Source organism: Asterias rubens, chromosome 10 (genome assembly GCF_902459465.1).
Source record: "Asterias rubens chromosome 10, eAstRub1.3, whole genome shotgun sequence".
Classification (NCBI taxonomy): Eukaryota; Metazoa; Echinodermata; class Asteroidea; order Forcipulatida; family Asteriidae; genus Asterias; species Asterias rubens.
In genome coordinates, this window is record NC_047071.1 from 7,144,279 (window position 1) to 7,168,759 (window position 24,481).

General features: G+C 39.2%; 1 protein-coding gene and 1 long non-coding RNA gene across 4 annotated transcripts; one reads left to right on the forward strand and one right to left on the reverse strand.

The window, feature by feature from the left end:
• The first annotated feature begins 201 nt into the window (after nt 1-201).
• LOC117296018 (serine/threonine-protein kinase rio2-like) lies at nt 202-22,936 on the forward strand. 3 transcript variants are annotated; one of them, XM_033778855.1, is made up of 10 exons: nt 202-372; nt 2,933-3,067; nt 4,491-4,604; nt 7,457-7,511; nt 14,978-15,098; nt 15,615-15,703; nt 18,818-19,009; nt 19,793-19,885; nt 20,040-20,112; nt 22,150-22,936. In XM_033778855.1, exons 1-10 carry the CDS (start codon nt 222-224, stop codon nt 22,786-22,788), a joined length of 1,662 nt encoding a protein of 553 aa, XP_033634746.1. In that variant the 5' UTR covers nt 202-221; the 3' UTR covers nt 22,789-22,936. The 3 variants fall into 3 exon arrangements, with proteins under 3 accessions (XP_033634746.1, XP_033634748.1, XP_033634747.1); XM_033778857.1 differs by having other exon boundaries at nt 202-260; nt 2,929-3,067; XM_033778856.1 differs by having other exon boundaries at nt 225-372; nt 2,929-3,067.
• On the reverse strand, nt 11,798-13,721 carry LOC117296019. The gene is made up of 3 exons (XR_004519712.1): nt 13,102-13,721; nt 12,263-12,375; nt 11,798-11,839 (listed from the first exon to the last, which is right to left on the reverse strand). It is a non-coding gene; the product is annotated as an uncharacterized LOC117296019 (long non-coding RNA).
• Nucleotides 22,937-24,481: the final 1,545 nt, after the last annotated feature.

The following is a 24,481-nucleotide window of genomic DNA, read 5'->3' on the forward strand; positions in this document are numbered from 1 at the left end:
CGCTCGTCCTCGATTAGACTTGATTCCTCTTTTACAAAAAACGCCCCCACGCGATCATGGGTTAATCTATCTACGCGCTACTAAAAAGCGACGATCGCAGACTTGGAATCAAGTCTAGTGCACGACCCCTCTCGTTTTCTCGTTTTGCCATTATAAATGTCACCGCGAGAGGGCACTATCACCCGAGTGGTTGGCGAAAAATACATGAAATAACACATGGCATGTGGTGGTTAACTGTGACGACGAAAACGAAGAAGAAGGTGTGCTATTATTTTTTAATACAAAGTACAAACAGCTTTCGGAAAGATGGGGAAACTCAATGTGACAATGTTGAGGTACCTAACACGGGAAGATTTCCGGGTGTTGACAGCCGTAAGTTTGTTTTATTAATTAGTTCAAAAACCGATTCAGGGGTGGCACTAGCCCCACTTGTATCATGTGTGTGGTCAAGGCTAGCTGAATCCTTAGCCACACCATCATGGCCACACGTCCATGATTTCATCATGCAGCTAAGGAAAAAAAAAAAGGAAAACAAATTCTGGCGCCTCCCCTACGAGCCACTTAGCAGTATAAACCGGCTGAATGTGTTCACCAAACTCTTACTAATTAGCTTGCTTTGTGTGTATTGAAAAGTGAAACAAATACAATTTTAAAAAGACATTTTTTACAATAACGTTGCATGCTACCTTTCTCTAACTCTAGTTTCCTCGATTCGTACATGGCGCAGCCGTCTTGGAATATGCCATTCAGCATGACGTCATCAGCCTGCCGAGCTTTGGGCCTCTGGTCTGAGGGCGCGAATACAAATCAACGGCTATTTTATGTGAATTACAATGTAAGCTTGGGTACTTTTTACGCGCACGCGCTACGCAGTTCATGAAAGATACCCAAGGTCAATTAACATAAAATAGCCGTTGATTTGTATTCGCGCTCCACACACTCCGCCCACAGCTCGGCCGGCCGATGACGTCATGCTGATTGCCATATTGTTTGCAAAATTTGAATTTTGGGAAGTGCAATTCAACGACTTATGAATATGATACCGACACCCCCATGCCTGATTTGAGTTTGCCCGCCCCAAGTCTTGCACTTTGATGTCACAGAGTATAATGAATATTTTACCGACTGGGTAGCGCTTCCACGCTCCCTCTGGTTTTGTGTACATCACCCCATTTGGAAATGTTTGGAGAGATTTTCCAATGACAACGTGCAGAGAAAGAAATGACCTCGTCAAGGGAAAAGTTTCCGTATGGCGCCACCACTTTTTCATTCGATATGAAATAATATAGTATCTTATTTACCTCAATGATATATCCCTTTTTGTAAAAATTAGTGAAAAGTGGTGGCGCCATACGGAAAGTTATCCTCGTCAAGTCCTATTCTCGGGACCACATTTTGACGGCAAGCGCGCAATATACTGTATATGCTGAGTAAGTTGGGGTGACATGCTTAGGGACCTCTCACACGAGAAGTTTTTGTCCTTTTCCTTCAAAATATTTTCTCAATGGTGTTTTGAAAGGATTCATTAGACATTGAGCATTAAAGGAACACGTTGCCTTGGACCATTTGTTCTAAAGCGATATGGTTGGTAAGATGTTTTAAGAGGAGAATCCGTGATCCACACAAATACGCTTTGAAATTGCCTGGTTTTCTTTTTACCTTGTCAGCTACATAACACGGTCAGCCATTTATGGGAGTTAAATTTTTGACTCCCATAAATGGCTGTCAAATTTTTTACTCCCATAAAGCAAAAGGAAAACTTTCGAGGCAAATATGTGTGAATCATTTTATTCTACTTTAAAACATCTTTCTAACCATGCTAACCAGATGCATTTTATAACAAACTACTAAAAACGCTTTTTATAGACAAACTCGTCTGATCCAAGGAAACGAGTCCCTTTAAGTTTATGTTCCTAGAATTTGTGTCATGATTTTCAAAAGTGGCAAAAATGGAGCAAGTGTGTTTCAGACTAGCTGTCAAAATTGTACATTTTGGACCAAATTCCCATTTTGCAGACAAACATGCTTCGTACATGTAACCCTCCAGCTTCGCCGTCGGGTGGAGGGTTATGTTATTGCATTTGGTAGGTTAGGGTAAGGGTTAGGGTTAGAGTTAGGGATAGAATTTACAGGAAATTTGTGTAAACGTGTCAGTAATGGAGGTCTACCAGTCAACCGTCAACTTGTCTTGGGTGCCGCCGAGTTGTCTCAAAAGATTGACTCAAAGTCGAGTTGTCTGTACCGTTGAGTTGTCCGAACGGTCAAGCTGTCTCAACTGTCGTGTTGTCTGAACCGTTGAGTTGTCCGACCGACGAGTTGTCTGACATCCGGTCATGACAGTACTAGTTAGTCATGTTTCTTTAGTGGTAGACTCAGTACTGATGATGAGTAGTTTTAACTAAAGCACTTGATACTCCGTAACTTGGTACTTTCCTGTACGAGTCCTGTGAAAAAAATTCCAAGAGCATTTAATCATTCAGCATTCAGGTGGGAATCAAACCTGTGACTCTTGCTTACTAGAGCGATGTCTGACCACTAGACTGTTGAGTTTGCTCTGTAGCTACATGCGAGGCAGATCAAATACTAATATTTTTAGCAGCAGTTACTGCAACCAATTTTTAATAGATGTTAAATTTGCATTGGATTTTAATAGACACCTGCTCTAGAATGGTTAAGGACGTGTGTTCAAATCTCATCTTACATGTCTTACTACAATATAGTAATATGCCTATTTTTATTACACATTACACACATTGGTATTTGGGTCTAGTTTTAATTAGGTTTACAACCATTTTTAGTACTACATGTACATGTATGTGTCAGATAGCAGTCAGTCTTTTTCTTCCTTTCCCTTTCCCTCCGAGTTGTATTTTCTTCGAAAATATTAATTTCTAGTTTTCATTACACCTTTTTTCTGTCTTGACACAGTTAGAGATGGGGATGAAGAACCATGAGATAGTCCCAGGTTCCTTGGTATCATCCATAGCAAACCTGAGACATGGCGGATGTTACAAGCTACTCAAGGAGCTTGTACGCCACAAGTTAATTGCCTGGGAGCATGGAAAATGTAAGGACATTTTTTAGTCATACTCAGACTTAAAGGGTCTATGTACATGTAACTTTTGTAGAAAACAAAAAACACAATGTCCACAGATTTACACTAAACTTACACAGTTTGAAGATAATGATAGTAGAAAGCTTCCCTGAAAATACTACGTGCTGAGGTGCTGTAGTTTTTGGGAAATGAGTAAAACAATGTCATGAAAATAATTTTTGTCTCATGAGGAGAAAATTATTTCAATAATTTCCAAACGTATTTTCATGACATTGTTTTACTCATTTCTCAAAAACTACAGCACCTCAGTAAGTAAGATTTGAAGGGAAGCTTTCCACTATCATTATCTTCAAACCCTGTAAGTTTAATGTAAATCTATGGACATTTTGAAAAAGTACCCAAATCCTTTAAAGGAGCATACTGGTTTACTGTTTATGTGTTAGTAATTAAAGAAACATCAAAATGTGACTTAATTAACCAGTAATATTCATAAAAACAAAACGGTCAAAGGTCAGCGTATATGCTTTTAATCAGCCCCTTGCAAGTGTCACACTAGCATGTCATTCTTTTGCAATGTTGCTATTAGACTGGTGCACTGTTTATGTAAACACTATAGTAATGGTGAGGCAAGGGGATCCAGTTCGCATTCCAAAGGTAATTTGAAAACAGCTGACATACACTGTACACTCGTCAGTCCAATCTACTCAGAAGTGTATTTTCTGTATCCAACGAAGGTAAGCCCATTAAAGGCAGTGGACACTATTGGTAATTATTCAAAATAATTATTGGCATAAAATCTTACTTGGTGATGAGTAATGGGGAGAGGTGGATAGTATAAAACATTGTGAGAAACGGCTCCCTCTAAAGTGCTAAAGTTTCAGAGAAAGAAATTTTCAACGAATTTGATTTGGAGACCTCAAATTTAGAACTTGAGGTCTTGAAATCAACCATCTAACATGTCTAAACGCATACAACTTCGTGTGACAAGGGTGTTTTTTCCTTTCATTATTATCTCGCAAGTTCGATGACCGATTGAACTCAAATTTTCACAGGTTTGTTATTTTATGCATATGTTGAGATACACCAAGTGAGAAATCTGGTCTTACCAGATAGTCTATTACCAATAGTGTCCAATGCCTTTAAAGGTGAGTTACATGTAGTGTTCATTGCCATTTGGCTTGCCCCCCAGTTTTATCAGCCCATATTTCAAACGTTTAGATATTGGCAAACCATTCTGATCTAATATTGTTTGTTACAGCGCCAGGAGCGTCAGTAAGTGACAGACATGTGCGCTATATACATGTGAGAAGCCATAATTATTATTAACTACATGTAATACACCGATCACAACCAGAAATGCAAAGGTGTTACTGCAAACCTTAATAAATTTATTTTTAATCTTTTAAAACTTGTCTATATGATTTTGTGTACTCAGTCCCAGGTTATCGTCTAACCTACCCAGGCTATGATTATCTAGCCTTGAAATGTTTAACTGCACGAGATGTTCTTGCATCAGTTGGTAACCAGATAGGAGTTGGTAAAGAGTCAGGTAAGTCATCAGTCCAAGATACAAATGTAACTGTGCACTTTCCTCCCTTGATTAACATGTATGTCCAGCTCAACCTTGCCTGTGAAGAAAGCACCCTATTTGGGTTAAAGGGCCTGTCCCAAACCATACGGTGCAGCTTGTGATACGCAGTTCTCCTTAGATAAATAGTTTGATAATGGCCGCTTTGTGATTGTACTGTGAGTCCACTATTTATGTGTATCATCTTGTCCATGCCACACACCATGCCATGCAAACACCATGCCATGCAAACACCATGCCATGCAAACACCATGCCATGCAAACACCATGCCATGCAAACACCATGCCATGCAAACACCATGCCATGCAAACACCATGCCATGCAAACACCATGCCATGCAAACACCATGCCATGCAAACACCATGCCATGCACACACCATGCCATGCAAACACCATGCCATGCAAACACCATGCCATGCACACACCATGCCATGCACACACCATGCCATGCACACACCATGCCATGCAAACACCATGCCATGCAAACACCATGCCATGCAAACACCACTCAACCCTGAGTGACATCATCAACAAAATCTACACCTTTTAACCCTTGAAAGGTTTTAAAAACACAATACCAAATGCTGATTACTACAGTGATTGGTGTCAAATTCTTTTGCAAATAGTGGAAAAGACATGGAAATGGTATTACCACTGATTTTGAACCATAGAGTTATATTTAAACTGCGCCAATAAAGTATCTAAACACTTACAATGGTCAGATTTATCGGAACCTGAAATAGTATACAAAAATTTAATTGTTCGTTTCTATTCACCGTTAATTTCTGCACGTTTTGACACATCTTGTGTTGCGCTACGATGTTGTTTGGTGGATTTATGGACACTTGAGTGGCTTAAGGTCGAATTTCAAAAGTTGCAAAAGCCCCTATTCACCCCAATTCCAAAAGGGAACTCACATAAGCATCACACTCAGACAAAATCAAGACAAAAGACACAAACTCGTTTCGTTTACATGACCATGAAATTAATTGCCGTATCTTTAACTCTAAAACTGCTGTTATCCTGTCCTCCATCCTTGGTGTGTCCTCCATCATTGTCCTGAACGGCAAGGAGTCGTCTTCTCATACTCTCAATGAGACCTCTGATCTGTCCCTGGTCAATCCCCTGCCATTTCCTGATCAGGATGCGTCGCAAACCCCTCGAGAGTGGTGTCAGGCTTTATGGACTTGTTCACTTTCTTCTGCTGCAGAAGTCACCCTCGGACGGCCACTCCTTGGCAGGTCGTCCACATTTCCCTGAGCTTGGTAGCGATTCCACCATTTACTGACCGTCGCTGGTTATGTTTTTACCTGATGAGCTGCAGCTTCTATCAGACCAACGATCCGTCCTCTTTCCTGTTTGGTCGTTTGAGCCATCTTTCCTGTTATCTTGAAACACCTTTCCCTGTCTTACCATTGTTGTATGCCTCCCATCTTTGACCCCTTTGCTTGGTTACTGACAGTTATTGGTGAGTATGTTCATCGCAACCGATTTATCCAAAACGCGACCAAAAAAACATCATTTATAAAAGGCGAGCAAAAGAAACGCCGATCTTACTCGTCACAATACAACGATTTAGCTTGAATAGGGGCTTTTGCAACTTTTTGAAATTCGACCTTAAGCCACTCAAGTGCCCGTAAATCCACCAAACAACATCGTAGCGCAACACAAGATGTGTCAAAATGTGCAGAAATTAACGGTGACTCGAAATGAATAATTGTTTTTTGGCATACTGTTTCAGGTTCCGATATATCTGACCATTTGTAAGTGTTTAGATACTTTATTGGCGCAGTTTACATTGTAAGAACTAGAGGGCGTGCTGGTGATGCTGCTTGCACAAATGCGGTTGGACCCCAAGGAGACATGTGCCCTATTCTGTAAGCGCATTGAATATGAAATACACATTGGAGTTTATGTTTATTGAACGCTATACGCAATGCTGTTTTGTCATCTTACAAAATGGTCGCACAAACACACACTGTGCGATGCTGTTTTGTCAACTTAGAAAATGGCGGCATGGGTGCCTGCGGCATATAGGCCAATGCGCCCTCTAGTTCTTGTATGTAACCAACTCCTACTTTGGTAGACAATGTATGAGCCAATTTGAAAAGAAAGTGGCTGCCTAACGGCTTCTTTAGCACAATGTTACCTCATGTAAATCCCATTACTGCCATTTTATAACCTAATCACGTTATGATTGCCGGACCATAATGCTTTTTTTACTGTTGGACTTGACAAACATACATACATGTAGCCACTGGAATGAAGATACGAGGCCTCTTGCATTTTGAGATATGTTGTTTTATATCAAAATTGGCAGCCATTTTTTAAAATGTCCACTAAGGCCACCTCAGGCCAATTCAAAGATGGTTTATCTAACATTTCATGTTTTGGTATCAAGTACATGTATGCCGAGTTTGATGCTTTTACCACAAGGTGCCTGGTTCTGTCACATGGGCAATTCCACAGTAACGGAAGGACGTTTTGATTCAATAAACAACTTTTAAATCATGGATATCATTAGCAGTCTAGTTAGTTATATTAAAGCCATTGGACACTTTCAGCAAACAGTATTGTCCAAGGCCCACACTTCGTGTATCACAACTTATATATAAAATAACAAACCTGTGAAAATTTAGGCTCAATTGGTCATCGGAGTCGGGAGAAAATAACGGGAAAACCCACCCTTGTTTCCGCACATTTCGCCGTGTCTTGTCATTAAAAAGTTTTCTTGTTTGTACTTTTCCCATGAAATGCAAATTCTTTTCAACTTTAATGGTTAACATAAATGCGATTTTATCTTGTGTTTTAGATATCTACATCGTTGCCAATGATGAGGGAGAGCAACTAGCCTTGAAATTACATAGGTATGATATCATGTGGCTGTTATATTTGTGTGCCGATCATAGAGCTTATGTAGAGCTATGGTTCGATCCATAGTAGAGGGAACAAGAATGATCCCAGCTTTTCAATAAGGGTAATGTCGAGTTGTTAAACTGCTGTTTAAAACCGGCAGAGTTGTGGTTGTGTGATAAAGGCCCGAGCCGAAGACCAGTTAAAGAGCTAGTCATTACCCTTTTATTCCCATTCATAAATGCCTTGTTGGTTAAAGGCATAATAAAGTAAGGAACTCTGTCAAACTTATCTGTTTTCCGACAGCTGGTCATTATCAACCATTCACAAATACCCCAGGGAGTTTCGCTACTTCTGTTGGTGGAGAGTGCATCACGTTGGGGTGTTTGAATGGTTGATAATGACCAGCTGGAGCTGTTTATAACCGGCTGGCTTCCCCGTGTCGCCAATATTATCACGCGGAACGCAATGCATAGCTATAAGTAACAGCGCGTAATCTAAGCGTACACACAACCCCAGCACATCAAACAAATTCTTCTCAAAGTTTTTGAACAAAATATTTCAAACCTTGAATTTCAATTGTCAAAGTGTCTATAATTGTATTTTTTTACGTTTTTTAACAAAAGGGCATTTATGAATGGGAATAAAAGAGTAGTGACTCATTCTTAATCAGCCGTTTAAAACCTTGCAAGGGTCGTTGCTGTGAGATAAAGGCCAGAGCCGAACACACGGCAACTTACCCTGCTGGTTTTAATCCGCCGTTGAAGAACTCGTCGCTACCCTTTTATTCCGTGATTCATAAATACTTCAGACAGTTTCGCTATTCCTATTGGGGGAGAGCACGTCACGTGGGGGTGTTTAAACGGTTGAGAATGACCAGCTGGAGCTCTGTTTATAACCAGTTGTTTTGGGATACTACGCGCTTGTCTTGGTGCAAAATGTTTCTTATCTTGGTGCAAAATATTTCTTGTTACGGGCGCTGACGGTGAGTTGGCTGCTCTGTGTGTGTAATGAATACGAGAACGTCTTGCACCAAGACTATATGCTCACAAACGGATCCGGAAACTGTCTTCTCAGTATTAACATTGCAACACATTTACATCTGTACAGAGCTCAAGCACGTCGGTAACAGATAAGTTTAACAGAGTTTCTTACTTCATTATGCCTTTAAACCAAAAAGGCATTTAATAATGGGAACAAAAGAGTAGTGACTCGTTCTTAAACGGCCGTTTAAAACCTTTCAGGGTCATTGCCATGGCCATGCTGTGACTACAGCACCATTTGAGCAATGCAGTACCCAGTTACAGCACCATTTAAGCAATGTAGTACCCAGTCACAGCAATATTTAAGCAATGCAGTACCCAGTCACAGCAATATTTAAGTAATGCAGTACCCAGTCACAGCACTATTTAAGCAATGTAGTACCCAGTCACAGCAATATTTAAGCAATGTAGTACCCCGTCACAGCACTATTTAAGCAATGTAGTACCCAGTCACAGCAATATTTAAGCAATGCAGTACCCAGTCACAGCAATATTTAAGCAATGCAGTACCCAGTCACAGCAATATTTAAGTAATGCAGTACCCAGTCACAGCACTATTTAAGCAATGCAGTACCCAGTCACAGCAATATTTAAGCAATGTAGTACCCAGTCACAGCACTATTTAAGCAATGTAGTACCCAGTCACAGCACTATTTAAGCAATGCAGTACCCAGTCACAGCACTATTTAAGCAATGCAGTACCCAGTCACAGCAATATTTAAGCAATGTAGTACCCAGTCACAGCACTATTTAAGCAATGTAGTACCCAGTCACAGCACTATTTAAGCAATGCAGTACCCAGTCACAGCACTATTTAAGCAATGCAGTACCCAGTCACAGCAATATTTAAGCAATGCAGTACCCAGTCACAGCACCATTTAAGCAATGCAGTACCCAGTCACAGCACTATTTAAGCAATGTAGTACCCAGTCACAGCACTATTTAAGCAATGTAGTACCCAGTCACAGCAATATTTAAGCAATGCAGTACCCAGTCACAGCAATATTTAAGCAATGCAGTACCCAGTCACAGCAATATTTAAGCAATGCAGTACCCAGTCACAGCAATATTTAAGCAATGTAGTACCCAGTCACAGCAATATTTAAGCAATGCAGTACCCAGTCACAGCACTATTTAAGCAATGCAGTACCCAGTCACAGCACTATTTAGGCAATGCAGTACCCAGTCACAGCAATATTTAAGCAATGCAGTACCCAGTCACAGCAATATTTAAGCAATGTAGTACCCAGTCACAGCAATATTTAAGCAATGCAGTACCCAGTCACAGCAATATTTAAGCAATGCAGTACCCAGTCACAGCAATATTTAAGCAATGCAGTACCCAGTCACAGCACCATTTAAGCAATGCAGTACCCAGTCACAGCAATATTTAAGCAATGCAGTACCCAGTCACAGCAATATTTAAGCAATGCAGTACCCAGTCACAGCAATATTTAAGCAATGTAGTACCCAGTCACAGCAATATTTAAGCAATGCAGTACCCAGTCACAGCAATATTTAAGCAATGCAGTACCCAGTCACAGCAATATTTAAGCAATGCAGTACCCAGTCACAGCAATATTTAAGCAATGCAGTACCCAGTCACAGCAATATTTAAGCAATGCAGTACCCAGTCACAGCACTATTTAAGCAATGTAGTACCCAGTCACAGCACTATTTAAGCAATGCAGTACCCAGTCACAGCAATATTTAAGCAATGCAGTACCCAGTCACAGCAATATTTAAGCAATGCAGTACCCAGTCACAGCAATATTTAAGCAATGCAGTACCCAGTCACAGCACCATTTAAGCAATGCAGTACCCAGTCACAGCACCATTTAAGCAATGCAGTACCCAGTCACAGCACTATTTAAGCAATGTAGTACCCAGTCACAGCACTATTTAAGCAATGCAGTACCCAGTCACAGCACCATTTAAGTAATGCAGTACCCAGTCACAGCACTATTTAAGCAATGCAGTACCCAGTCACAGCACTATTTAAGCAATGCAGTACCCAGTCACAGCACTATTTAGGCAATGCAGTACCCAGTCACAGCACCATTTAAGCAATGTAGTACCCAGTCACAGCAATATTTAAGTAATGCAGTACCCAGTCACAGCACCATTTAAGTAATGCAGTACCCAGTCACAGCACTATTTAAGCAATGCAGTACCCAGTCACAGCAATATTTAAGTAATGCAGTACCCAGTCACAGCACTATTTAAGCAATGCAGTACCCAGTCACAGCACTATTTAAGCAATGTAGTACCCAGTCACAGCAATATTTAAGTAATGCAGTACCCAGTCACAGCACCATTTAAGTAATGCAGTACCCAGTCACAGCACTATTTAAGCAATGCAGTACCCAGTCACAGCACCATTTAAGTAATGCAGTACCCAGTCACAGCACTATTTAAGCAATGCAGTACCCAGTCACAGCACCATTTAAGTAATGCAGTACCCAGTCACAGCACTATTTAAGCAATGCAGTACCCAGTCACAGCACTATTTAAGCAATGCAGTACCCAGTCACAGCACCATTTAAGTAATGCAGTACCCAGTCACAGCACTATTTAAGCAATGCAGTACCCAGTCACAGCACTATTTAAGCAATGCAGTACCCAGTCACAGCACTATTTAAACATGGACTATAACGGATTATTGATATAGCCAATATTACTATTTTTGTACAAGAAATGTAAAATAAGGACTGGTATTTTAGTAGTATTCAATAAAACCTTTTCCTTCAAGCAAAAAAAACACAAATAAGCGCGGCGTACTCCGACCCAGAAAACTCAGTTTCGGCAAAAGCCGGTGACCCACGAACCATTCATACACAGTGTGTGACGTCACACCATGTACCGAAGCTCTGTACACAGTGTGTCAGGTCGATCGTGTGTGCGTGCATTTTACATGTACATTGAATGTGGAATAACATCAGACACTATAGGCTGCATTTTTTTGACACAAAAAACAGCGAAAATGTCCGATGGCAAAAGTAAGCGCAGAAATTTAGCGTTTGGACGTAAGCAGAGAACGGTGATCATAAGCGCAGAATTTGGTGGTGAACAGATCCATGAAACTGGGCACAGGTCATTCTTTCTTCAAACAAAGTTGAACCCACTACCTTTGAACCCCCACCCCCCCCCAAAAAAAAAGCTGCTGCATCCTTTTCCGGCTGGTGAAGGTTGATGTCAATGACACGGGGGTTACACATCAGCTGCGGATGGAGTTGTTTTCATGTCTTGTCACCCTGCTGACAATGAACAAGTGCATTGTGCATGCATTCTTTGCGTATCTGTTTAATGAAAAATAAAAAACAAAACCAAATAATCGTTATGTGGGATTTCTTGAAAATTTACATGGCAGAAATACAATCTTGGAAGGTTTGACGTAACACCACAAACTGACAATCTCTCTTTGAGTTGGCATAGTTTTGAAAAGAACCTTACAGGAGTTAACGCAAAACCAGAACAAAATGAGTCCACATGCAACAAAACCAAGGGGGCAGGTTTTCTTTATGTCTGATAGAAAACATGACCTCCAACCACCCCCCTCCCCCAGATCTACACCTAGTACAAAACTGTTCTTGCGATTCAACACCCCATCCCCTCCCCCCCCCCCTCCACCGTGAACAGTTTTCAAAGGGGCAGCTGAAAAACTAAAAATGAAGAAATCATCTGATCCTCTGAAAATTTGCATGCATAGGCCTACTACTTACCTAAAGTGCTATTGAGAATCTTAGGTCTCCATTTCTAGTTCTGGCTAGCATGTCTCCGTCCTGCATTGTCTTCGTCCTGCATTCTCATTGTAGTGTAGAGCTGCGAGTTATTTCTGTACAAAAAAATATAAAAACAAAAAATAACTAAAAAAACTAGTGCTGAAAAAGAACTGGCCTTATTTTACAAATGAAAATACAGTAAACACTCCATGTAATTAACCTTGCCAAGCCAATAAACACAGCTATAGGAAAACTTCACACTAAACTTCTCTGGAATTGGTAATTCCTGAATTAGGAGAGAAAAAAATCTGAATGACCATGGATGGGCAATTATATGGATGGGAGTTTGAACATATTTTTGAGCTGTGCCTTAAAAAAAAAAAAGCGAACAATTCTTAGGCAGCTTTGGCAAAAACAATGTCCAGCAATCCAGTATAGACCAATATAAATACATGTCAGCGAGGCCAATAAACTGTTAACTGTAACAATCAACTTTTTAAATGGATTAATATAGTGTTCACACATGGTTGAGCATGAACATGCCAGAAAATGTAAACCAGGGCATAAACATGCCAAAAGCACTTGGGTGGCTACATGGATTCATCACTCAACAGAGTCAATCACTATGTAGATATTTTATGGTAGTCGGGTCAGATTCAGAGCATGCACATCGTGTCATTTGACAAGATGATTGTTCCTTGCATGAAAAGGGTAGAGATTGTTTACTATTTTTCTTATTACATGTACATGTAACATACATGTACATGTATTGGGCCTGAATTAACAATGGAGATAGACTTCTCAGTAGTAGGTTTTTGTTTTTATTAACAAGTACTTACCAGGCTTTTCTCCCTCTCTTTTCTGTAATGCCACTTGATTCTTTTGCTGTTCCACGGCCACTTGCGACCAGGGCCACGGCAGAGGGACCCCGCCGACGTCGTACTCGTAGCATGCACAAGCAGCACTGGCTGGGGCCTGGTGGTAGAAGATCCCCCTGAATTCTCTCGATGTTTAGAGGTTTAAATTTCGGAATCGATCCAGGCTTCTTACACAAACTTTGAAACTACAAGTGCATCCCCAAACAACCAAATAGTCGGCAGTATTTATAGCTGATACACTAGAAACAAAAAGCTTCGTAGCACACACGCACGCCTGTAGTGTGGATGAAAACGCATACACAACACATGGAGTAACATGGCGTAATCTTTGTTTACTCTCGTTGCTTCATGGGTAATACGTCACCATTTTTTGACCGCGTTCATGACGTCCGCTGGTTTACAAATCCGCTTGGATTTCAGTGTTGGTTTAATAGCCGGGAACCAGTACAGGGCGGGAAATTTCAAAATCGAAGAATCGAGGTCAAATTTTTTCGGTCAAATTGTAGCAAAAGTATTTGGAGAAAAACATGACCACAACAATGAATTGATAGCTGAACACAACATAAACAAGTTCTGATAGTGATTTTAAAGTAGGAGTACCGTTATAGTCCATGTTTAAGCAATGCAGTACCCAGTCACAGCACCATTTAAGCAATGCAGTACCCAGTCACAGCACCATTTAAGCAATGCAGTATGAGTACCCAGTCACAGCACTATTTAAGCAATGCAGTACCCAGTCAAGCACCATTTAAGCAATGCAGTACCCAGTCACAGCACCATTTAAGCAATGCAGTACCCAGTCAAGCACCAGGTACTGCATTGCCTAAATAGTGCTGTGACTGGGTACTGCATTGCTTAAATATTGCTGTGACTGGGTACTGCATTGCTTAAATAGTGCTGTGACTGGGTACTGCATTGCCTAAATAGTGCTGTGACTGGGTACTGCATTGCTTAAATAGTGCTGTGACTGGGTACTGCATTGCCTAAATAGTGCTGTGACTGGGTACTGCATTGCTTAAATAGTGCTGTGACTGGGTACTGCATTGCCTAAATAGTGCTGTGACTGGGTACTGCATTACTTAAATAGTGCTGTGACTACAGTCAAGCACTATTTAAGTAATGCAGTATTTAACAAGCCATTGCGTCTCAGTTCAGGGATCTTAATAATTAAGAAAGTTTCCAATCTTATTGTGTCTCTAAAATGACATGATAATTATATACAAAACATTTAAAAATTGGCCTCTAAACACAACCATGTTTTTATTTATGACTGTTTCATAATTTGTTTACCAGCAGGATTTTGAAATATGAGGGTTAATGCCATTGTATCCATTCAAGGATATATTTACTTTTTCCTAACACAAAACACAATGGACACAGATTTACATTAAACTCACACAGTTTGAAGATATAGTAGAAAACTTCCCTTAAAATATTACTTGCTGAGGCACTGTTGTTTTTTGAGAAATGAGTAAGTCAATGTCACAAAAATTATTTTAGTCTCCGTTTTAGCATGAAAAAAAAAACGTGTAATGGTATTTTAACCGTAACTGGTTAATACGTTTTTATAATTATTTTGTCTCACTGAGATGAAAATTATGTCTGTGACTTGTTAAACTGATTTCTCCTAAACTACAGCACCTCAGCAAGTGATATGTAAGGGAAGCTTCATACCATCATTATCTTCAAAGTGAATAAGTTTAATGTAAATCTCTTGACATAATATACTATGTATGTTAAATTTGCATCCGGGATAAAGAACATTAATTTTTTGAGTAAAAACCAAAATTAATACCACATATCCCGATGCAAATTTAAAATCTATTAATCGTTGCAGACTTGGTCGCACGTCATTCCGTAAACTGAAAGAGAAGCGTGACTACCTTGGAAAGCGCCGTCATGCTTCTTGGCTCTACCTCTCAAGAATTGCTGCTATGAAGGAGTTTGCATTCATGAAGGTATGTTCAATCTTTTTTTCTGAAACGCTATAATTATGTTGAGGACATTTTCCTGTAAAAACTTATAATCAATAATGAATTTCCATCCCATTAATTTTCAATGAACTTGTTGATCCTGTTGATGTGGGTTCTAAGTCTGTGCATATTCTGAGCAATGAATTTTACCCTGTATCGGTACCTGTACAGTGAAAAAGGTTAATAAGAACTATAGGTCTTTAAATAAAAATAAAACAATAATACAAAAATAGTGCCCTGACGTTTCGACTTAAGCAGAGTCTTTCTCGGGGGCTAAAAAAAAAGGACTCTGCTAGGGTAAAAACGTCAGGCCACTACCTACATTATTTTGTGCATTTATACCATCGGTCCATTTGGTTGGTAAGTTGTTTGCAACAGCTAATTATATTTTCTCCTATTTCTTTTTTGTAGGCCTAGTGTGAAAATATTTGTAATGGTTCATTTTGCAAATTTGTGTTCAAAGTTTGTTGTTTTCACTTAAATACTTAATTTGTTCTACAGGCGCTGTATGACCATGGTTTCCCTGTTCCTAAGCCGATAGATTTCAGCAGACACTGTGTTGTGATGGAGCTAATAAATGCATACCCATTGTAAGTCTAGACATTCACTTTATAATTCTTCAACATTTGTTGTCTTTCAAATTGCACTACTTTTTGTTCTCATATCTTTGGAAATCTCAACTCTTTCGGAATATGAGTGAACGGTTTCTCTTGCATGTATATAGCAAAGCAAAGGCTACACAGATCAGTTGCTACCAAAAAATTACTGTTTTCTCTACTAAATATTGCCATTCAGTGTGCACAAAATAAAATAACGCTAATTGTTTTGCTATGCAAAATTGTTGGATGTACATGTACATGTACATGTAATGGTTCCTTGTAACTAAATAATATATTATATTATATTATTGTAAAGAAAGACACATGGATTGATGGCTTTTATATAACACCCAAGCAGATCCTTGCCATTTGATTGGAGGATTGTCCGTCACGTGATAGCAAATAAAAGTACCATTGCACGCTGAGTCACTCACCGTGCTTTTTCGTTCCATCCAAAAAGTACCATTGCACGCTGGCACGCTGCCAGCGTGCAATGGTACTTTTTGGATGGAACGAAAAAGCTGAGTAAAAACATCACTGCGTGCGCGTGTCTTTGGTAACGCAGCAGGTGTTACTGCAAGAAGGCATAGTAAAATTACTAGCATTCGGCTTCTACAGTTGAAATTGTTTGTTTTGAAAGTTGTTTCTTTCAATCAAAATGGCAAAGTTTTACTTGGATGTTATATAAAACAAATAATGAATGTTTTTCATTCGTGCAATGGTGCGAATATGTTCATTCGTTGAAAGCTGGAATGTTCCCTTCAACTCGGCTCCGCCTCGTTGAATAGAACATTCCATCTTTCAACTCATGAACATATTCGCACCATTGCACTCATAAACATTCATTATGTGTATAATATTATAAGCCATCAATCCATGTGTCTTTCATGTGTTGTTTTGCACAGTCCCCGCAACCGAAAACATGCCAAGAAATGCACATCTTTTTGACTGCAAAACACCATGCATTACATGTATGTCCAACACATGAAACGCATGAAGGACACATGGATCTTCAGCCTTGGGTGTTTGGACATGAGCTGGTTTTGTTTTTGTGTTGAAATTGTTCTTATTCTAATCTGATTGACTTTTATTTGGAAAGAGATGTTTGCGAAGATTGTATCTTAATAAAATGATGTAGTCAGATGTTAACATTTAAATTCTTTAACCCTCATTGTTACACTGCAAATTGGGTCTGTCAACACTAATGGGACCATTTGGAGTGACTTTTTTTTATAAATGGGTGGCAAAAATAAAGGAGAATAGTTTTGTCAAGCTTGTTTCCCATGCACATTCCATATCACTTCAACAGGTTCAAGGTTTTTCTTTGCATAAAGCAATAAAAGACAAAGTTATCTGTATTTTAGCAATAATTGGGGATCATCTTCAAGATGATTACATCTGTAGAAGTGGAATGTTGGACAGGCATTTTCTTCAAAAGTGTATGAAAAACATGTGTTTAAATTTGGAATATAAATAAGGGAATAAAAGGGTAGCGGCAAGTTCTTAAACGACCGTTTAAAACCGACAGGGTCGATGCCATGTGATAAAGAGCCGAAGGCGTGGGCCTTTATCGCACGGCAACGACCCTGCAAGGTTTTAAACGGATGTTTAAGATCGAGTCACTACTCTTTTATTCCCATTCATAAATGCCCTTTTGTTAAAAAACAATAAAAAAAATACAATTATAGACACTTTGACAATTGAAAATTCGAGGTTTAAAATATAAAAATTCACAAACTTTGTGAAGATTCTGTTTGATGCTCCTGGGTTGTGTGTACGCGCGCGCTTAGAAATAGAATACGCACTGTTACTAATAGCTATGAATTGCGTTCCGCATGATAATCAGCTGGTTACAAACAGCTCCAGCTGGTCATTATCAACTGTTTAAACACCCCAACGTGACGCGCTCTCCACCAATTAGGAGTAGAGAAACTGTCTGGGGGTATTTATGAATAACTCTTGACTAACATTGACAACTTACACTTGCAATTGTGGGAAATGAAAGGCTAGGCATTATGCCTTTAAATACACCCCTCATGCCTTTAAATACCCCATATCCTTCCAATGTCAAGCTAATCATTGCATAGATGTTGATTGTGTGAATATTTTAGTGTCATCTGTGAACATCTGAATATTTGATTTGACTTTTCTACATGTAGGTAGGTCATTGATGTATAAAATAAAAAGTGATGAACCTTGGGGGACACCACTCTACAAGTTTTGTCTCATTCACATTACCAGACAATAATTTAGGAAAGAGACAGGATTGTTAATCTTAATACAATTGTGAATGTTACTTCAAAACAATGTATGTAATTTCTCCTTTGTATTGTAATTGTCAATTGTTTGTATGTCACTCTGCTAGTTTTTGTATGCACCTTGATCGGTTTCAAGATAAGTAAGGGCGCCTAGATAAGGGAACTCCCTTTCATTTTCACTGCAGAGCTGACAATTCTGCACTCTAAATATTTCCTTTTTCAACTTCTGGTTTTGACTTGAAGACAATGTCAAACTGGCGTCATATCTTTGTGACTTGTGTAAGGGTAAAGGGTGATTCATGTCAAATCACTTTGTACTTTGATCTTGAATCACTTGATCCACAAGGTCAAATTCAAGCTCAAAGTAGAGGTCAAAGGGTTATCAAACCTAAAAAATTTCCTACAAAAAAAAGTAATGACAGATTTGGAAAACTGGTGCAATTTCCTTTCCCAAAGACACAAATTTCAACCAATTTGACCCAATGGTAACCAATTTATGGTTTTTTGAATATCGGAGGTCAGACGCATTTTTACTGAAATCAATGAAAAAGAGCAAGCTGTAGCGCAAAAACTATTTCTCTAATGGAGCTGAAATTGGAGCTTGTTGACATGGTTGAGCCACAATTAGCCCATAAACCAAGTTTGATTAAATTTGTAGAGAGGGTAGGGTTCAAAACCAATTTAAGTAGTCAGAACACAGTGCTTATTAGTAATCATGGTAATGCCACATATATTATACATTTTGTTTGTAATTGGTCTTAACTTTAAGCACTAAATGTGGCTCAAGTTGACTAGGCTTTTTTTGCAACTACTTGATGCAAGTTTGAATATCTCATCTCCTATACAGGAATCAAGTGCATAGTCTTGTTGACCCAGCAGTGACCTACAATGACCTTATGATGCTGATAATGAGGCTTGCTGCTCATGGTCTCATCCATGGTGATTTTAATGAGTTCAATCTGATGCTGGATGATCAGGATTGTGTCACTTTAATTGACTTTCCACAGATGGTGTCCACGTCACACTCCAACGCTCAAATGTGAGTTGCCATGAAGCGAGCAGTTGACAATCCATTGTTAAAGCTCTGTCCCTTTAAAAAATTTACATTGACAAATCATTATCTCAAATATGTGCCCAAAAGTTGGATGTGTCAAAATCTTATTAAGATTTGGGGGGGTGAACAAAGAATTAACTAAGTGGGGTTCGAACCTACGACCTCCGGATTATCGTGCCGGCATTCTACCAACTGAGCTATCTATCTAGCCCTATATTGGCGGTGTTCCTATTATTTTTGTCAATATCTTTGTTCGTGGGTGCCAGTCTGAAGCCATACAACTGTTAACTGTAGTGTATGTAGCCAGGGGTCACACCCAAATTTGGAAGTGGCAGCCAGGGGATCACCTTTAGGGGATGCAATTTTTTGTGTCAGATTTAATATAATCCACAAACTGACTAGGTAAATTTTTAAATGATTTTTGGGGTTGAACAAAGAATTGACCAGAGTGGGATTTGAACCAACAAAATCTTATGACAATACAAATGTAAACAAGTTGGCTGCAATTTTGATTGTGGCATGGTTCAAACAATACTAAAGTCTGATCAAGGTGAAAAGAGATACATGCCCTTGGACCTACCAAGTGATGAAAAACATCAATTGTTATGAAGATGAACGAAAGTCCACCTCAAGTAAGAAATAATGATTGCTTTGTCTGTACTTCAGGGAAGTTATATATATTCCTGCATCATTCATCTATTATTATTCAACCATCCACATTGCTTGAAATTTTCTGTAGTAATGATTCTCATCTTTCTCAATTTACAGGTACTTTGATCGCGATGTTCAGTGCATTCGGGATTTCTTTCTGAGACGTTTCCAATATGAAAGTGAATTGTATCCAAAATTCTCTGACATTAGGTGAGCAGTAAATATGATAGAAATAGCATGCTGTAAAGAGCGGGATGCATCTAGGGGATCAGAATTTAACAAGGAATTAAACCTTACTGTGTGGTTATTGCTTTTTGATGTGAACTTCTAGCACATGTATAAATTGTTGTCTATTTGTTCATAGTTTGGAGAATTCACTGGATGTGGAGGTAGTGGCTAGTGGCTTCACTAAAGAAATGCAAGAGACACTTGAAGAGGTTTGTAACCATTTGATTAGGCTTGTGGATTAAGGGAATAAAAGAGTGAAGAGAGAGACTTTGATCGCGATGTTGGTCTTTGAAAAGCGTTTGTAACCGGTTAGAAAGATGTTTTAAAAGTAGAATACAATTATCCACACACATTTGCCTCGAAATTGGGTGGTTTTCTAATCATATGCATATGCTATAACAAACGGGTTACAAACGCTTTTCAAAGACCAACTGGACCGATCCAAGGCAACGTGTTCCTTTAAACAGCCGTTAAAACCAGCAGGGTCAGGGCCACGGGATAAAGGCCCGAGCCGAAGGTGAAGGACTTTATTTTATCCCACCCTGCAAGGTTTCGAACATCTGTTTAAAGGAACATGTTGCCTTGGATTGGTCGAGTTGGTCTTTTAAATGCATTTGAAACAGTTTGTTATGAAATGCATATGGGTTGAAAGATATCTTAAAGGCAGTGGATACTATTGGTAATTACTCATAACAATTATTAGCATAAAACCTTACTTGGTAACGAGTAATGGGGAGAGGTTGATAGTATAAACATTGTGAGAAACGGCTCCCTCTGAAGTAGCCTATACTTTTCGAGAAAGAAGTAACTTTCCACGAACTTGATTTTCGAGACCTCAGATTAAGAATTTGAGGTCTCGAAATCAAGCGTCTGAAAGCACACAACTTCGTGTGACTAGGTGTTTTTTCTTTCTTTATTATATTATGTCGCAAATTCCATCACCAATTAAGCTCAAATTTCAGAGGTTTGTTATTTTGTGCATATGTTGAGATACACCAAGTGAGAAGACTGGTCTTTGACAATTACCAAATAGTGTCCATTGTCTTTAAAAGTAGAAAATAATGATAACACACAAGTATCACTCAAAATTGCACGATTTTCCTTTCACGTCGCGAACAAACTTGGTCGGCCATTTTGTGGAGTCAAGAACATTTTATGGAGTAAAAATTTTGACTCGACAAAATGGCAGAGCGTGTTTCTTTGCGATGTAAAAGGAAAATCGTGCAATTTGGAGGCATGTTTGTGTGGATCATTAGATTGAATCACTGCTCTTTTATTCCCATACATTAATGCCCTTTTGTTAACAAACTTTTTTTTTATTACAAAATTCTGTTTGGTCCGTGTTTGGAGATTACATTCTGGTATGTTTATGGCTGTAAATAGTGCCAAAATGTAAAGCCAGCCAGTGTTACTTTTTGTAACACAAGACACAATGCCACATATTACATTAAGCTTACAAGATTTGAAGATAATGGTGGTAAAAAACTTCAAATATAATTTGGTGAGGTGCTTTTTAGAAATCAGTAACAAAATGCCACAACAAATAAATTAAAGACTCTGGACACTTGGTAATTGTCAAAGACCAGTTTTCTCACTTGGTGTATCTCAACATATGCATAAAATAACAAACCTGTGAAAATTTGAGCTAAATTGGTCGTCAAAGTTTTGAGATAATAATAAAAGAACAACACCCTTGTCACTGGAAGTTGTGTGCTTTCAGATGCTTGATTTCGAGACCTCAAATTCTAAATATGAGGTCTCTAAATCAAATTCGTGGAAAATTGCTTCTTTCTCAAGAACTACGTTACTTCAGAGGGAGCCGTTTCTCACAATGTTTTATACTATCAACAGCTCACATTACTGGGTACCAAGTAAGGTTTTATGCTAATACTTATTTTGAGTAATTAGCACTAGTGTCCACTGCTTTTAAGACAAAGGTTATTTTGGTGACACTGTTTTACTTATTTCTAACAGCGCCTCAGCAAATAGTATTTTAAGGGAAGCTGTCTACTACCATAATCCTCAAACCGTGTAAGTTTAATGTAATCTGTGGACATTGTGTTTTGTGTCATACATACAAAAAGTACCCAAACTCTATAATAGCTTCAGCTATGTCTTTATCAGTCATTTAAACACCCCCACATGACGTGCTCTCCACCAATAGGAATAGTGAAACTGTCTGGAACATTTAAGAATATAAAATAACAGTCCTGTTTACTTACACTTTCCTTTCACTTCATCTCAAGGAAACTACCCAATTGAAAGGAGAGGAGGGAAATGACGAGGAAGAGGGAGATGATGAGGCAGAAGACAACAGTCCTCCAGAGGAGGATGACAATGACCAGACTCTTGCATCTGACCAACATGTTGGCTCCTCGGGAGAGACACCCACAATGATTTCAGTTGATTCAAATGTAAAGGGTGTGGATAAGCTGGAAGTAGATTTTGTTAACGTGACCTGCCAGGATGACACAGAGCCAACGATTGGTGTCTTGATGAATGAGGCTGCCGTGTTGGCTGAGAGGACTCATGAGAACATTTCTAATGAGATTCATGTCAGACTGGAAGATCACAATGCTGATGATGACCTGGAAGACATCGCTGCACTAAACCAGCAGTACCGCCCTCACAGAGATGCAGCCAGTCTCGCCCATGTCAACCACCACACCCGACAACGAAGCAGTGACAGCATCACCTCTGTGGCAACCAGTCGCTCAACGATGGACTCATCTGTGGTCAGAGCCAAAGTCAAACAGAGTCTGTTGCAGAAACAGAAAGCCCAGCAGAAGAGGAGGAGAACCAAGGGTGAGGCGGGGATGACAACAGAAATAAGAAGAGACAACAGGGATAATATTAAACAGAGTGTCAGTGATGTATGGTTTTAAAGGTGAAATATTTAACAGTGATTGCAAAGAGAATCTTTACAATGGATACGAGATTTGTGCTAGAGTTTGGTTTATTCTTTAAAGATGCTATGTCAGATTTTTGGCCCCAAACATTAAAAAATAGATTTTTTTTTGAGTGAATGGTATTTCAAAGAGTATCACCCGCTCTAAGGAAAAAAAGTTTAACTTTTACTTTTAATGGTCAGGAACCACGACAAAAATTTAAAACGCTTCTTATAAAACACATAAGAATTAGTCACGTGATATATTGTTGGGATCCCGGCAAAAACTAATTTTGAGCACTTTATTTCACTGCTACTAATAATTGGCGGACTTTTTCGAGCAATGGCTCAAATGAAAGCTTGTAACTTTCTCGACCCCCATCAAAATACCTATTGAATTTTAAATCAAAATTTTTGGGTCAAATCTGCCAAAAATCTGACATAGCATCTTTATGCAGGCGTCAATTTGAAGCGTGGACCGACCCTCCTCACGTCATCACCTTTCTTCACCTGAGCCAATTATGTATAGCGTCAGGATTTCACCACCACTTCACTCTATCAGTAAATGTGTTAGTCCAAGCTTCACCCTTTGAATTATTTCCATAGGTGAAGCTTCCCACGGTTGTTGTTGTACTGTCACTGTCAGCCATGTCAAAACCACCACACAACACACATTATTATACACATACACCTTCGCGATCGCTAGCCTGAACATCTGACGTCTTTCCTTGCTGATAAGGTATAGACAGGGGACCAGTCTAGTTCGCCTCGTGGCTAACTTTCGCTAACGTTGGCGGCGCACAGCTCGTTCCCCTCGAAATGAGATCGGTAGCAAACGTGCGCAAACTTGGTAACGTAAGTGGAACGCACCACAGGATGCAGTTTGCAAGGTGGTGCGGCGCGCGATGTTAGAATTTGTGTGGGCAAACTTCAGTTCAAAAATTGCGCGCATTTCAAAACAGGCCATCTACAAAGATTGCATCACAATTACAGTTGTTTGAAACATCACCAAACACAAATAAGGCTCGTCAACGCTTCACCCTTTCATAAACTTTATAGGTAACACTTCACCAAATTTTTTAAAAAGAACAATACGGTTTCACTATAACAACAAATTATTGACCTCAGGCTTCGGCATCGAAACGCAACGATATTTTGCGACCTCTGATGAGGGTCGGTCCACGCTTCAAATTGACGCCTGCATTAATCTCCATCTACTTTTCGTAAACAAGACATAAAGCCACTAGCATTCACCTTTAACAAAGTACAAATCACGATGGCATGACACTGACATTTTAATTTCTTTTCGATTTAATTTGACGTAGTTTATAAAACCGTAGTTTATAAAAATAATCTATTTGTATCATTGCACAGCAATTCATGTTGTTCTCATCAGCACATGTCAACTCTTGACAATGAAACGTTTTCCATTGATATGATTGGTCATTGGTTGCGATATATTCAATCCTTTGATGTCATAACCCTTAACACATCTTGGTTAAATGCATACAACTCCAAAATTGGTAGACTATGGGCAGACTTCAACTACGTGTGGTATTGGTCTGTTATAACTAACAATACACAACAATTAACATATATTCATAAATACCTCAGACATTTTCGCTATTCCTATTGGTGGAGAGCGCGTTACGTGGGTGTGTATAAACCTTTGTATATGACCGGTAAAAAGT

Bases quoted from the DNA above. Each gene is read 5' to 3' on its own strand.
- LOC117296018 (XM_033778855.1), top strand. From the start codon at position 222: ATGTGGTGGTTAACTGTGACGACGAAAACGAAGAAGAAGGTGTGCTAT. The intron at 4,605-7,456 runs GTAAGTCATCAG...CTTGTGTTTTAG, and splicing joins AGGAGTTGGTAAAGAGTCAG to ATATCTACATCGTTGCCAAT. The intron at 15,704-18,817 runs GTAAGTCTAGAC...TCTCCTATACAG, and splicing joins CTAATAAATGCATACCCATT to GAATCAAGTGCATAGTCTTG.